The sequence below is a fragment of the Tachypleus tridentatus genome, chromosome 10 (genome assembly GCF_004210375.1).
Source record: "Tachypleus tridentatus isolate NWPU-2018 chromosome 10, ASM421037v1, whole genome shotgun sequence".
NCBI lineage: Eukaryota > Metazoa > Arthropoda > Merostomata > Xiphosura > Limulidae > Tachypleus > Tachypleus tridentatus.
The window spans coordinates 154136166-154149968 of NC_134834.1; the positions used below are offsets into that span (position 1 = coordinate 154136166).

At 34.4% G+C, this 13803-nt stretch overlaps 1 protein-coding gene across 9 annotated transcripts in view; it reads right to left on the minus strand.

Annotated features, from left to right (window-relative positions):
• The window catches only part of disp (RND transporter family member dispatched), a 74245-nt gene that overhangs the window by 44303 nt on the left and 16139 nt on the right, over window positions 1-13803 (minus strand). The window contains exons 1-3 of one of the 9 annotated variants that reach the window (XM_076464621.1): window positions 12969-13015; window positions 3968-4059; window positions 3552-3675 (exon numbers count right to left, since the gene is read on the minus strand). In XM_076464621.1, the coding sequence (XP_076320736.1) occupies window positions 3552-3675; window positions 3968-3975 (132 nt within the window). In that variant the 5' untranslated portion in view covers window positions 3976-4059; window positions 12969-13015. Of the gene's footprint in view, window positions 1-3551; window positions 3676-3967; window positions 4060-5869; window positions 6099-11970; window positions 12176-12208; window positions 12347-12685; window positions 12850-12874; window positions 13016-13803 lie in introns of those variants that run through there. The other 8 variants (XM_076464620.1, XM_076464626.1, XM_076464628.1 and 5 more) reach the window with 8 other exon arrangements.

The window sequence follows — 13803 nt, forward strand, 5'->3', positions numbered from 1 at the left end:
CATTCAACTTTATCAGTTGATGTAATAATAAATTTATCAACCTTTTTTATTTTTAAAGACATTAAAGGACAAATCTATTTTATACTTACATAAGTTTAAGGTTCTTTATTGAATTTTAATACATTTAACAATACACAGTTTCTACTCAAAAGAGAAACATGGGGAAAAATATGTTATTTGCTGATTTTAATAATATAGTTATGAATATTATTTTCTAAATTTTCTAAGATCTCAGATTTATCTTTCTTTTTAAAATTAATTTAAACTCAATTATTTTTTATTACTTCTAAATTACTTGTTACTATATGATTATAAAAAATGTGTCCATAAATTATTTATTACTACAAATACAGGGTAAATTATCTGTTTCTAAAGGATTAAATTATTCAGTAAATTTTTAAAATTAAATTGAAAGGGTCCAATAGGTTTGTTTTATTTAAAGCTGACTGCAAATTATAATGATTTTCAATAAACTAATTTTTCTTTAAAATCATTATAACTTATAGTCAGCTTTACAAAATATATGATGATTTATCTTTAAAATCTATTACAAAATAATATTTTTCTTTTTTTTGCTTTCTGAAAAGTTATTCATAATGTGATTTTGTTACATTAATAATTAAATCTTTTACATGAATATTATCAAAATCAAAATGTAGTACATACCTTGAAAAATGTCCAATCTTTGTATTTTTTAAATTCAAACAACTGTTTAGTTATCTATTCTTTTAAATTATCAGATTTTATGAAAAAGCAGTGTATAGGTTTTTACAAAATTTTTCAAACTGATCTGTTTAGCATTTCTTTTACCTTTACCCTTACATTATTGTGCTTAAAATAACAGATTTGAAGTTCAAATAACGTTTTCCTGCTAATATTTTTACTTAATATTTCAATATTTTTATATTGAAAATGCTGATTTAGTCTATAGGTGTAAAGGATTTTTCTTTTAAAATATAATATAAGCAGACCCCATAGAAGGCAATGAAGTAGAGTAATGAGGACTTAAACTGTAGTAGAATATCCACCAAATGGACAATAACAATAGCATCATGTTTAAAAGATATCAACAATGAGCAACACATTGCCAACTCATTCACAATATGTCCAAAACAATCATAGTACTTCAACAATGACTGAAAACAATTACTGTCACAGCATGTGCTCTACTAGTTGAAAATAGGATAACTACTGCATGCTAGTTCTATGAACAGATAAGTTGCCTCTGGTTTCCACTGGTATAGTCATAGAAAATGCTTGAAAAGGAATGACAAGGCCTCAAATTTTGTTTTGTTTTGCAGTTGTTGTTTGAAGTAATATAAAGAAGAAATGTGGTGGCTAGAGAAAATAAAATTCCAAGCAGGTGGAAAGTAAGTGCAACAAGGACAAAAATAATGTAACACTAAATACAAAATTGCAGTAGAGCTAAGCAATTAGTTATTGGTTGGTTGGTTGATTTAGTGTTTTATAGCACAAAGTAGCAAGGCTATCTGCACCAAACATCTGGTAAAAAGTTAAAAGTAAATTTAGTAAAATTCATAAAAGGAAATTAAGGTAAAACAAAACAGAGTTTAAAAAAACCAAAAACAACAACACATAAACAGCATAAAACCAATGTTTACAGTCTATAATGTGAAGAAAAAACTACAGGAATTCAAGTTGTAAAGGACTTTCTGTATCATAACTGTAATTATCATAACTTGCCAGGAAGACTAACAGGTAAGTACAAAAACCACTGTCAGTCACCTGAAGTTGGCCTTTCCAGTCCTGGTTCTGAGTTATTTGACATTATAGTCATTTTCAAAAAGTAAAGTAATAAAAATGTGTAGCAAAATTATGATAATAACTCACCAGGATGACTAATGGGTAGTTCAAACAGCAGCAATAGTCACCTGAAGTTGGCTTTTCCAGTCCTGGTTTTTCAAGTTATTTAACGTTATGGCCAGTTTCTGATTTCAAATAGAACTCCATGAACCATCACCATCACCAGTAACACTGTCTAATGTTATGGACAAACCTTGGGAGAGAACATGCTTAAAATGGTGCCGTCATTGAGAACCGTAACGATGACAAGAAAGTAAAATGTGACTTATTGTGATCTAAGTATTAGACAAACTATCCCCAATTGCCTTTGAATGCAAGAGGAGTTTACTGTGTTGAAATGTGGATGTTTTCACCAATATGTCACCAGACTGAAGCTTCTTTACTGACTTTGGAGAGCCAGCAAGTCCCTCTAGTCCTTTCTCAATGAAAAAGGGAGACATTTGCCCTAAAGGTTTGTATGAAAGTGAATGCAATATAAGAAAACGAGGTACAACAGGTGGTACAGATGGTGAGGATTGCTGCTCAGAATCTTCAAGACAGTCATTTACCTATAGACTGTTTTTTCACTATTTTATTAAGATTTTTAATTGGAGTATCCATAATGAAAAAAGAAATTTTGTGCCCACTGACCACACCCACCATGGACCCCTATGAGGGGACACACATACAATGTCAAACAAGGACACTGCAGCAACGTCAAGGTTTCTGGGCACTATACCCAAACACAAGCGTCAGATATAATGTCCACAACACCTGTTGAAAACATCCAACACTGGTACTTGGTTGACCCTAGCCCGAGTGGATCAGCCAACTGACCCAAGGGGGCCACCCTAAGGCTGCCCGTCTACAGGAATTCAAGGCCAAAGTGGTGTGTTAGGGTTGGACCCTTCAACCACCAGGATCCTCTCCTTCCCTTCACAGACTGCCACGCACAGCAAACACATGGGTGGATGTTTTGATCCCAGAGGAGGTGAACTGAAAGAGCAGAACCTTCCCTGGGAGGTCCCCTCACCATGTACAGGAATCCACACCAAGGGGAGCAATTAGAAACAGAAAGTACAGGAAGAATATGTTTGGTTTGAATTATGAGCAAAGTTACACAAGGGCTGTCTGCACTAGCCACCCATAATTTAGCAGTGAAAGACTAGAGGTAGAGCAACTAGTCATCATTAACTATTGCCAACTAGTGGGTTACTATTTTACAAACAATAAGTGGGATGACCATTATATTATAATGCTGCCATGGCTGAAAGGGCAAGCATGTTTGGTGGGATAGAGCCTAACCACCTGGCCATATCAGGCTGCAAACCTGTCTTAACACAAACAGAGCAGAGGAAAGCATAAGATCACAATCACATGCTCAAAGAGATTACTGTGCATAGAGGTTGTGTCACTGCTATTGGTGGAGGGCCACAGCATTTCAATAATTAATCATGTAGAAATGGGAGTTTATTTAAGGCTTATGGAATGCATAAAAAATTACATTGCAGTTGCACACATGAGAAAAGTTCTAAGTGGTGCAGAGAATAAAGTAATGTTTATAAAAAATGTAATTTAACAGAAAAGCTTGTTAGGAATTCAAGTAATGTATAATGAAACTATAACTCTCATTAAATTACAAAAGGCATCATCCTAGGATTTCACTTGTAAGTATTCTTCCTAAACCTTAGGAGTCTAATGTAGTGATTAAATTACTTTCTATACTTTATCAAAATGTAACAACTTACCAACAAAGGATTTTCAAAATTTGGGAGTTTATTTGTGGTCAAAGCAATGATAACACAAGTCCCTGCCAAAGCAAAGATAAAGAGGATGACAAGGCTTGGATGGTTGGCAACCTGACGAGCATACCTGAGGGTACAAAGACATTTTTTAGAAATGTACTTTTTAAATAACATTCAAGTTAAAGGATCATGAAATATCTGATAAAAATGCAAAAGAAAGACTAAAACAAGTCACTGTACTTAATCACAAGAAATATTTGAAGTTTGGTGAACACTCTGTTGGAATTATTGTGCAAATACTTAAAATAAAGATTTACATGTGTTACATTTGTTTTTATTTAATGCATACTCTTCAAGATATCATGTTACCACTGCATTATCAGTTTTATCTTATAAGATCCAGGTGACAATCAACTTACCACTGCATTGTCACTTCTACTTTATAACCATCCAGGTGACTTCATGTTTCAAACTGTCAACTTTCCATATTTGTAGAGACGTAAAGCATTTCCTACAATAAAATAAAATATTAATTATGTCATAAAGTTACATTTACCACCCTTCTGAAACCACAATAAAAAACAATTTTAATTTACAAACATGTATCTACCACAGGAGTAAAGAGAAAATAATGTTTTGTTTACTTTATATGTTTGTATATAATGTATAATGCAAAACTTCACCATTATAAAAATTATCCTAAGTCCAGTAATTATGAGTTATCTTGTGCATTTCTTTTTCTCCTTCAGAGTTAAAAATAATCCGTGATGACAAGAAAACTCACTGAAGAAGGTTGAATCGTTGTTCACTCCTCTACTAGTGCTTTCTCTACCCATACTAGCCATTTTTAAATATATAATAGAGTTAAGAATAAATTAAATCAAGGCATCTCACATCACTCAAATACTGATGGAGGACACTGCTGAAACTTCCAAAACCTATGTGCTTCTCAAATTCTTTCTGTTCCTTGAAAAATCTTGAAGAGCACTAGATTTTGTGTTGAGAACAGAAAACTAAACAAAGTTTCTGTGAAGGACAAGCATTGGCAGTTATGCACTGAAGATGTACTTGAATTATTGAGTTGATTAAAACTTAACAGCACTTCAAATGTGTATTCATTTTAATTGGACTCAACAGCATTTCAATTTCAATTACTGTTATTTGGATTATAAATTGCACTTGCAATGTTTCAGATACTAACAAATAAACTTTTTGGAGGCTCACTGTACAAATATGCAATAGTAAGTACAGATGGAATAGGCGAAGCTTCTCCTTTACTGAAGCAGCACTAGCTGGTCTAACAATAAAGTTGGATGAATGTCATTTCTGTAGATCTGAATTTCTTTTCCCTTTCTATTGATGGTGTAAAAGTAAAAGTTGTTAAACAGTTTTCTGTACTTATGAAAATCAAGTTGGTGAATTAATTTCTTGAATTAACTGGATCTTTCTATAAAAATTTTCAAATTTTGCTACTTTGATTGAACCTAGAAAATCTATTCTTTTTGTTTTTTTGGTCATAAGATTGTCAAGGTATCTTTCAGGGATTGAAAAGCTATTCTTGAAACATCCTAATTTTTAGAAATTCTTTGCAGTGGACAGTGATGCTTCAGATGCAGGCTAAGGTGCTATCCTAGTTCAAAGTGCTGATAAGTCATAAATTATCTGCCAGTCATCCAAATGAATACAAGTTCTCTACAGTTGAAAGAGAATTACAAGTTATAGTTTAGGCTTTTAAACATTATTAAAAATACTTAGAAAGATGTGAATTTAGAGTCTTTTGTGATCGTGGTAATTTAATTTGACTACAGTATTTTGATTTTACAGTACAATGTGAACAAGGAAAGTTAAATTGTGTATCAATTGTCATTAAATCAGAACCTTATTAAATGTGACAATACTGAAGAATTTCTTGATGTTCCTTCTACAACTATATTATCTTCCTTATATATTAGAAAGTAGTTGCTATTATATTTGGTGGAAAAAGTTTATGTTTGAACCATGAAACTGGCTGATCCAATAATTGGGCTAACCCTCAAAGGATCAGAAATATAAAACCCTGCAAAGTAATGAATCTTCTATGACATATAAAATACAAGAGGGTCTTTTATGTGGTGGCCAGACAGTTCACTACTGAACATTTTGTGACTAGGATATTTCGTTTATGCCATGATCTCCCTTACATACCTTATTTAAGATAATAAAATAACAATATTTTGCCGGTATTAGTTCATTAAACAAACACTCCAGTCAGGAAATATTAGTTTATTAGAAAAATACTCCTTCAAAATAAAAGTTTATTAAAAAGAATGAAAGATACAAACTTTTTAAAAATTATTCAGGCTCTGAGCAGTTCCATAAAGAAAGTGGAGTTTATTTGCTGGGTCATAAGCCTGTAGCCCAGTTGCTGCCTCAAATAATTATCAAGCCACAATGAGTCATTTACCAGTAGTTGGAACAGACAGCAAAATGACCTGGCAGAGAAATACCCAAGTGATGAAAAGACTGGTAACAATCTGACCAGGAATTAAATTTTCAGTATCAAATTCTTGAACACTTCCATGTGTTGTCAGTCTACAAACAAGCTGAAGATACCTATGCTCACGTACACTTGGTTCTATATTTTTCATTACAAACAATAGTACTGAATCATTACCATGATCATTCATTAGCTGGCAATCTTTGGATAGCTAAAACTATTTCAGAGTTTTCTGGTCTACTAATCAATAAAATATAAAACAGCATGTTCATACTGGTATGGATGCCAGATTTTTATACTACCTTATATAACTGTAGCGATCTTATGATGCCTGCTATTTCAAACTATACATGTTAATTTGAGTCTTGATTTTGTTAATCTGTTATCAAACACTGCAAAAGGCTGGTTGGTTGGTTGGTTGATTTAGTGTTTTATGGCACAAAGCAGCTAGGCTATCTGCATCAAACATCCAGTAAAAAGTAAATGTAGTAAAATTCCTAAAAGGAAATTAAGGTAAAACAAAACAAAGTTAAAAAACAAACAAACAAAAATAGCATAAAACCAATGTTTACATCTAGTTTACAATGTCAAGAGAAAACCTACAGTAATTCAAGTTGTAAAGGACTTTCTGTAGTGTAGCTCTAATAATCATAACTTGCCAGGAAGCCTAACAGGTAAGTATAAAAATCACCATCAGTCACCTAAAGTTGGCCTTTCCGATCCTAGTTTTGAGTTATTTAATGTTAAGGCCAGTTTCTAATTTCAAATCGAACAAGATGAATTGTGATTTTTAAAAGGGAGCCACATTAGAAAGGTGTAATTTATAAAGTAAAAAACATAGATGGCATTAAAAAGATTAATGGCCTTTAAAAAACTAAAAACATTACCAAGATGGACAAACTTTGGGACAAAACATGTTTAAAATGGTGCCGTTGTAGAAAGTATATATGATGACAAGAAAGTAAAATGTGCCTTATTGTGATCTAAGTGTTAGACAAACTACACACTGGTGTATCAGTTCCAAATAAAAGAAAATGATGAGTCAAAAAACTGTGACCAATGCGTAGTCTAGTTAGAACAACTTCCTCTTTCCGATCCTTATGTAAGCAAGATGGCCAAAGTCCTATATATATAGGGTTTGATTTGGAAAAGCTTGTTTTCAGATTGCTCACTCCAAGTTGACTGCCAGCTGGTAGGGAGCTGATCCTTGAATACAGGACCATAGTCCATGTATGGAACAGGCACAGTGGTGATAGTGCAGAGCAGATAAACTTAGCTGCAGTATTGGCGAGCTCATTCCCACAAATACAAATGTGGCTCGATATCCAGAAAAACTGGATAGAAGTGGGGTCAGACGGTTTTGACTATCGGTGAGAACAGGGCATATAGTTAAGACAGTTGCAAACAGCGGAGGTGCAAAGAAGGTTCACGAGACTCTATGTATGAGCTCTGAAAAGTGCAAAAAGCCCCAGTGCAAAGCCGAAGACCTTGATGATGAACAGGGTCTAGCATCTTTAAGCCCGATGGTCTGGCAGAGCCATAGACCAGTGATCCATAGATGAGTTTCGATCAAATAAGAGCACAATATATCTTTAGCATGGAACGTTGACTCACTTTCCTAGTTGTGGAAGAGAGGATACGGAGGATGTTCAGTGCTTTTGTACATTTGACCAGTAGCTGCTTGATGTGTGGTATAAAGGCCAACTTATGGTCAAAGATAAGCTCCAAGAACTTTGCCTCAGGGACCACAGGCAGAACAACTTCACCGATACAGAGTTCAGGATCAATATACCTCATGTTCTATGACTAACATGAAACGTGAAAGTCGTCGACAAAAAGCCCATTTGCAACAGTGAGAGGAAGTTGTTCAGTGATGGCACTAATTCTTATACTGTAAAGTGTGACACTAAGAACACAGCCCTGAGGGACTTCAAATTCCTGAAGAAAAAAAATGGGAAAGTGTCGAACTCACACAAACTCTGAATCTCCTGTCCATTAAAAAATTGTTAATAAAAATGGGCAAATGGCCACGTAACCCATATATATGGAGGTCTCACAAAATGCCAAACCTCCATGTTGTATCATAAGCCTTCTCAATGTCAAAGAATATTGATACAAGATGTTGTCATTTGAGAAAGGCTTCTCTGATTGATGTTTTAAGTTGAATCAGGTGGTCCGTGGTGGAATGCTGTCGTCGGAACCCACACTGGGTGGGCGAGAGGAGGTTGTTTGATTCGAGGAACCAAACAAGATGAGCATTAACCATCCTCTCTAAGGTCTTACACAGACAGCTCGTCAAAGCAATTGGATGGTAGTTTGTAGGAATCTTGGGATCCTTCCCAGGCTTGGAGAAATGTAGAAGAACAGCTGGGCACCAGGCAACAGAAAAACATTCTCCTGCCACATCAAGTTAAAACAATCAAAAGAATAGCAAGAGAAGCAGGAGATAGATGGCACAGCATGTCATAGTGTATATCATCAGGTCAGACCGATGAAGGGCCAGTTTGAGTTCCACCAGTGTAAAGTGATGATCATAGCCAGAGAGGCAATCAGCTCGAAAAGAAAGAGGTGATCGCTCTGCCCGAGTCTTGATGGCTAAGAAGGTAGAAGAAGAAGCAGAAGTGCTAGTTACCCGATAAAAGCTTTCACCCAGAGTATTGGCAATGCTCCGGGTATCAGCTACTTCCTGGCCATCAGAGAGGAAGATCGAGAGGGAGATAGAGTTATATTGCCTACTGACCTTTAGAATATTGTCCCATATGACTTTGGAACTGGTGGTAGAAAATATGCTGGTTGTGAACTTAATCCAAGATTATTTCTGGCTTTGACATCTTACCCACTGAGCATGTGCATGCTGGAAAGTGATGGGGTTCAAGACTGTGAGATATCTACAGAAAGTATCCCAGGCCTGTTTTTGAGCCTTCCGTGCCATGTGGCAAGTAGGATTCCACCACGGACGAGGATATCATGGAAAATGTTTCGAGGTTTTAGGAATACATTGAGCAGCTGCTTGTATAATATAGTCAGTTACTGCTGCCACAGAGTCATCTATTGATGGCTTACAGGTGATGGCAGGATCAAGTTCTGCGAAAGCAGTAAAAGAGGGCCAGTTGGCATGATCCAGCTTCCACTGGGGCACATGGGTTAGGTGGCATCGACCACGGCCAGTCTCTCTTAAGATTATAGGAAAATTATCACTGCCTCATGGATTATTGTCAACCCTCCATGAAAAATGAAAAATAATGAAGGGGAGCAAACTGAGAGTTCAATAGCAGTAAAGGACTGACTAGGTGCATGGAAATTAGTAGAAAAACCAGTGTTGAAAAGAGAAAGGTTGTGATCAGAGAGTATACGCTCTAAAGAATGACCCCTCCTATCAATATAAGCACTTTCCACAGAGTGGATGATGTCCATTTAAGTCCTCCAGGATGAAAAAGGGAGATGGCAACTGTTCAATGAGAGCATCAAGGTTTGATTGATCATAGGTCTCTCCAGGCAAGAAGGTAGAGAGAACAAACAGTGATGGTACAACCCAAGGAAACATGGATGGCTACAGCCTCCGAGGATGTGTCGAGTGGCAAAGACAGGGTGGGCACATGCTGATCAACTAACAGTGCCACCCCTCCATGCACTCGTCCATCACACAGCCTGTCATTTCTGTATAAAGAAAACTGCCGAAAGATGACTGTATCGGCAGGTTTCAAAAATGTTTCCTGAAAGGAAAGACAAAGAGTATGGTAGGAAGAAATCAGTGTTTTGATGTCATCCAGTTTGGAATATAAACCTCAACAGTTTCATTGTATCAGGGTGGCCATCATGGTCCTTGCCACTGCAATGAGTACACAACATGACATCTTTGAGTGACCGAACTGTTGACATTGGAAACATCAGACAGGGTTTGGAATGTATGACCTTACTCTGCAATTAAGATAACCTGCTTTTATGGTGGCAGGTGGATGTGGTGACATAAACATGAGAATGAGGGCATTGGTCAGCACCATAATTCCATCTTTGTGAGTGGAGATATGCCTTACTGCAGAAACTCCTTAACTGGAGAAACCAGCAAGAATCTGGGATGTTCTTCAAATCCCTCTCAATGATAACTCCTCATGATGAATTCAAAGTAGCATGAGGTTTAACCTCAATAGGTATATGCCCAATTGCCTTTGAATGCAAGAGGAGTTCACTGTGTTGAGATGTTGATGTTTCCACCAATATGTCACCAGATCGAAGCTCCTTTACTGACTCTGGAGAGCTAGCAAATCCCTCTAGTCTGTTCTGAATCTGAAGATAACCAAAGGTCAAAACATTCTTCTGTACTTTATTATAATTAAAGTTTTAATACACATACCATCCATCCTGATAATACATCACAAAAACCTGTTATTAGTCATTGTATAAAGCTGGATCTGACTATGGTAATTAACCATAAAAACTTACAATCATTTAAAAACATGCTTAATTTCTGTATTTCTGACACTTATGGATAGGATACCCTCAAAGCTTTGGGAGCAACTGTTACAGTCATTTTTCCTTTAAAAATTTTACCTTTTAAACTTTCTTGGCAGATAGTAAAATCTTTAATTGCCTTATGTTTGTGTTACTAGCAAAATAATCAATCAATGTATTTTATGAGATCAGGATTTGTTTAACTATATGTTATAATATAAAATTTTGTTGTGAGGGTCAATTTGAGTTTTTGTCTTCCACAATCAATATTTTGGTTTTGCTTTCAATACTTTTTCATCATTGTTATATTGTGTTAAATCTTCATCTATGTCCTGTTGAGCAATCTACCAGAATTAGACTAGCATTATGTGTGTACATTATGCAAGTGGACTATCATCCTGAAAAGCAAATATTCTTAAAAATATTTAATACATTTGTATACAATGCATAATATAAAACTTCATCACTGTATAAGAAAAAAATTTAATTTTGTTTGTGACTATTTTTATTCATTTAAATGCCAATTATCACAATAAAATTGTTCCATGACTATGAGAAGCAAGATTTAAAATAATATATGACTAATGCTAACATATGCAAACTACATTCAGAACTAAAAAAATGAGAAATGTGTTATGCTGTACACTTGAATTTTTAATAGCAGGCATACTGATACTTAGAATCTTTCCTTATTTTTTTAATACTCACTCTTCTGTACTTAATCACATTTTTCTGCTTATTGATCAGAATGTCAATTGAATGTTTATAATTAACTAGTTTTCATTTTATGGAGAGTGAAGTAGCTATTAAGTACACACAACAGCTTTAAAAAACAAAAAAGTATGAATAGTTTTTAGATCAGCTATTGTTAGATCATTATTAAAACAGTTTTATCACAAAAAAAACACTACCCACACATGTAATAAAAACTATTAAAAATAGTTATGGTGATAATCTTATGGAATTACATATCATCAGCAGTATTAGTGCTGCACTTTACAAAGAGGAATTAATGATTTCTTTAAAAATATGCGTGTTTAAATTCTGTTTTTCTTTGTTACAAGTGAACAAGATCAGTGTTGAAGAATCACATAACAGTTGGAATGCTTGAGCATAGAAAATAAATATTTTACAGATCAATGCTATATCTCAGTATACCAAATTATTATTGTGTGCATGATAAGTCCTTTCCAGTGTTATAATAAATGTAGCTTATTGCCAACAACACGATGAAGCTTATCAATCTATTACTTACTCAGCAAAATTACTGAGTCAATTTTAAGGGATTAATTACATTATAACTTCAGTTCTTGTAGCTCTATTTCAAAACTAAAAAACACCAAACAACAACAAAAAAACAATGTCTATCAAATAAAGATCTTATATTAATAAACCTTATCCTGAAAGTCTCAAGAAATTGGATAATTTTTGTTCATGATGTTACAAAAGTACTTAGGTTCAAGAAGCCTTGATAGAAATGAATAGAAACCATTTTACCCAAGCACTTTCAACAAGTGGACCTTTCTACCTCAGGATAATTTTTGTTGTTACTCTAAGTTATAACTTATGTAAATGTGTTGTTCAAGTTTCTAATATCAGCAATAAACAAAGTGTAATCAAAATACAATATACAAAATTAACCAAAATACAAATCTTATCTGTCCTATGTGTAAGCAAGCCTTTACTAAAGTATTAAACTAACAATGAAAAATAATAACATGAACGATCACCCTACTGGAAACAGTATACATCTGAGGAACTACAACATTGTACAGCAGTTGCCCCAGTCAGATAAGAATAATGATTGCATGGGTAATAGTTTTTACCACACACAAATAAGTTAGTCAGTGTAATAATTAAAACAAGTGTGTACACGCAGTAAACAACTTGATATAATCGTATCCGTAAGTACAGACACGAACGACAAGCAACGAGACACAAATGAATATAACTTAAATTTACTTTATTAAAATGGTTGTGATTTACAATACAAAGATGTTTATACTATGTTTACCCTTTAATAACGTTTTCGATTCCGATTTTTAATTCTAACAATCTATTTGGAATTTTTTTGGTAATTATTTTGAAATATTCTACAAAACAGTCTACTGCAACACGTCTTTAATAACTTAACAAAGTTATCAAACGGAAAAAAAATATCACTTTACACATTTTTGCTTTTTCGAATGAAATGAAATTTAAAAAAAATTACCATCACTCCATGTACTTCCATGGGACCTACTTCACATGTACAATGGTAGATCCTAAATTTTTAATTTTCAAATAGTTTTGTTTCTTAATAATCAAAAACACAACCTTTCGACGAGGTATAACATTTTATTTGTAAAGCAAGAAAACAATGAATTATTAACAGGCAAAAATAATTATAAACATCTCATACCTGCTACGTTTAATGCATATTCAAACAACTTACAAAGCAAACACTTTATAAATTACATACAACCAAATAGACGACTACCCGGATATCCACGTACTGTTTATTAAAATCCAGGTGTTATTCTTCCTACCATCTTCTACTACTCTAGCCACCAATACTCTATATAAAACAAAACACTCAAAAATACCGCTAATTGATTGGTTGTTTAGCGTAGGCTATCTGTACTATGCTCACTACAAGTATCAAAACCCATTTTTAGAGTTGTAAGACTACAGACTTTCCACTAAGCCACTGATGGTCAATAAATAACAGTTTGTTTGTTTCGTTTGTTTTTGAATTTCGCCGAAAGCTACACAAGAGCTATCTGCGCTAGCCGTCCCTAATTTAGCAGTGTAAGACAAGAGGGAAGGCAGCTAGTCATCATCACCCACCGACAACTCTTGGGCTACTTTTTTACCAACGAATAGTGGGATTAATCATCATGTTATAACGCCCCCACAGCTGAAAGGGCGAGCATGTTTGGTGTGACGGGGATCCGAACTCGATAAATAACAGAATTTGAAACGTATGTGTAGCAATAACTTAACGAACTTAAATAGCCACGATTTCTGTGCTTGGGGGTCAGTTTGTGAAAACCTAATTTCCAACGCACTTTTATCATAATAACTGTCTTAATTACTTTTAATATTTTAGATAAGTGGAAGTACAATGCCATTTAAGTCCGGCATGGCCAGGTGGGTCAAGATGTTTGACTTGTAATCCGATGGTTGCGGGTTGGAATCCCCGTCGCAGATAGCCCTCGAGTAGCTTTACGCGAAATTCAAAAAAAAAAAACAAACATAAAACAAAACAAAAACGGACATGTTTCTTTAAAATACATTTTTATGGATAATCATTGATTTGTAAGATAAGGCAATGTAAAATTATATAGT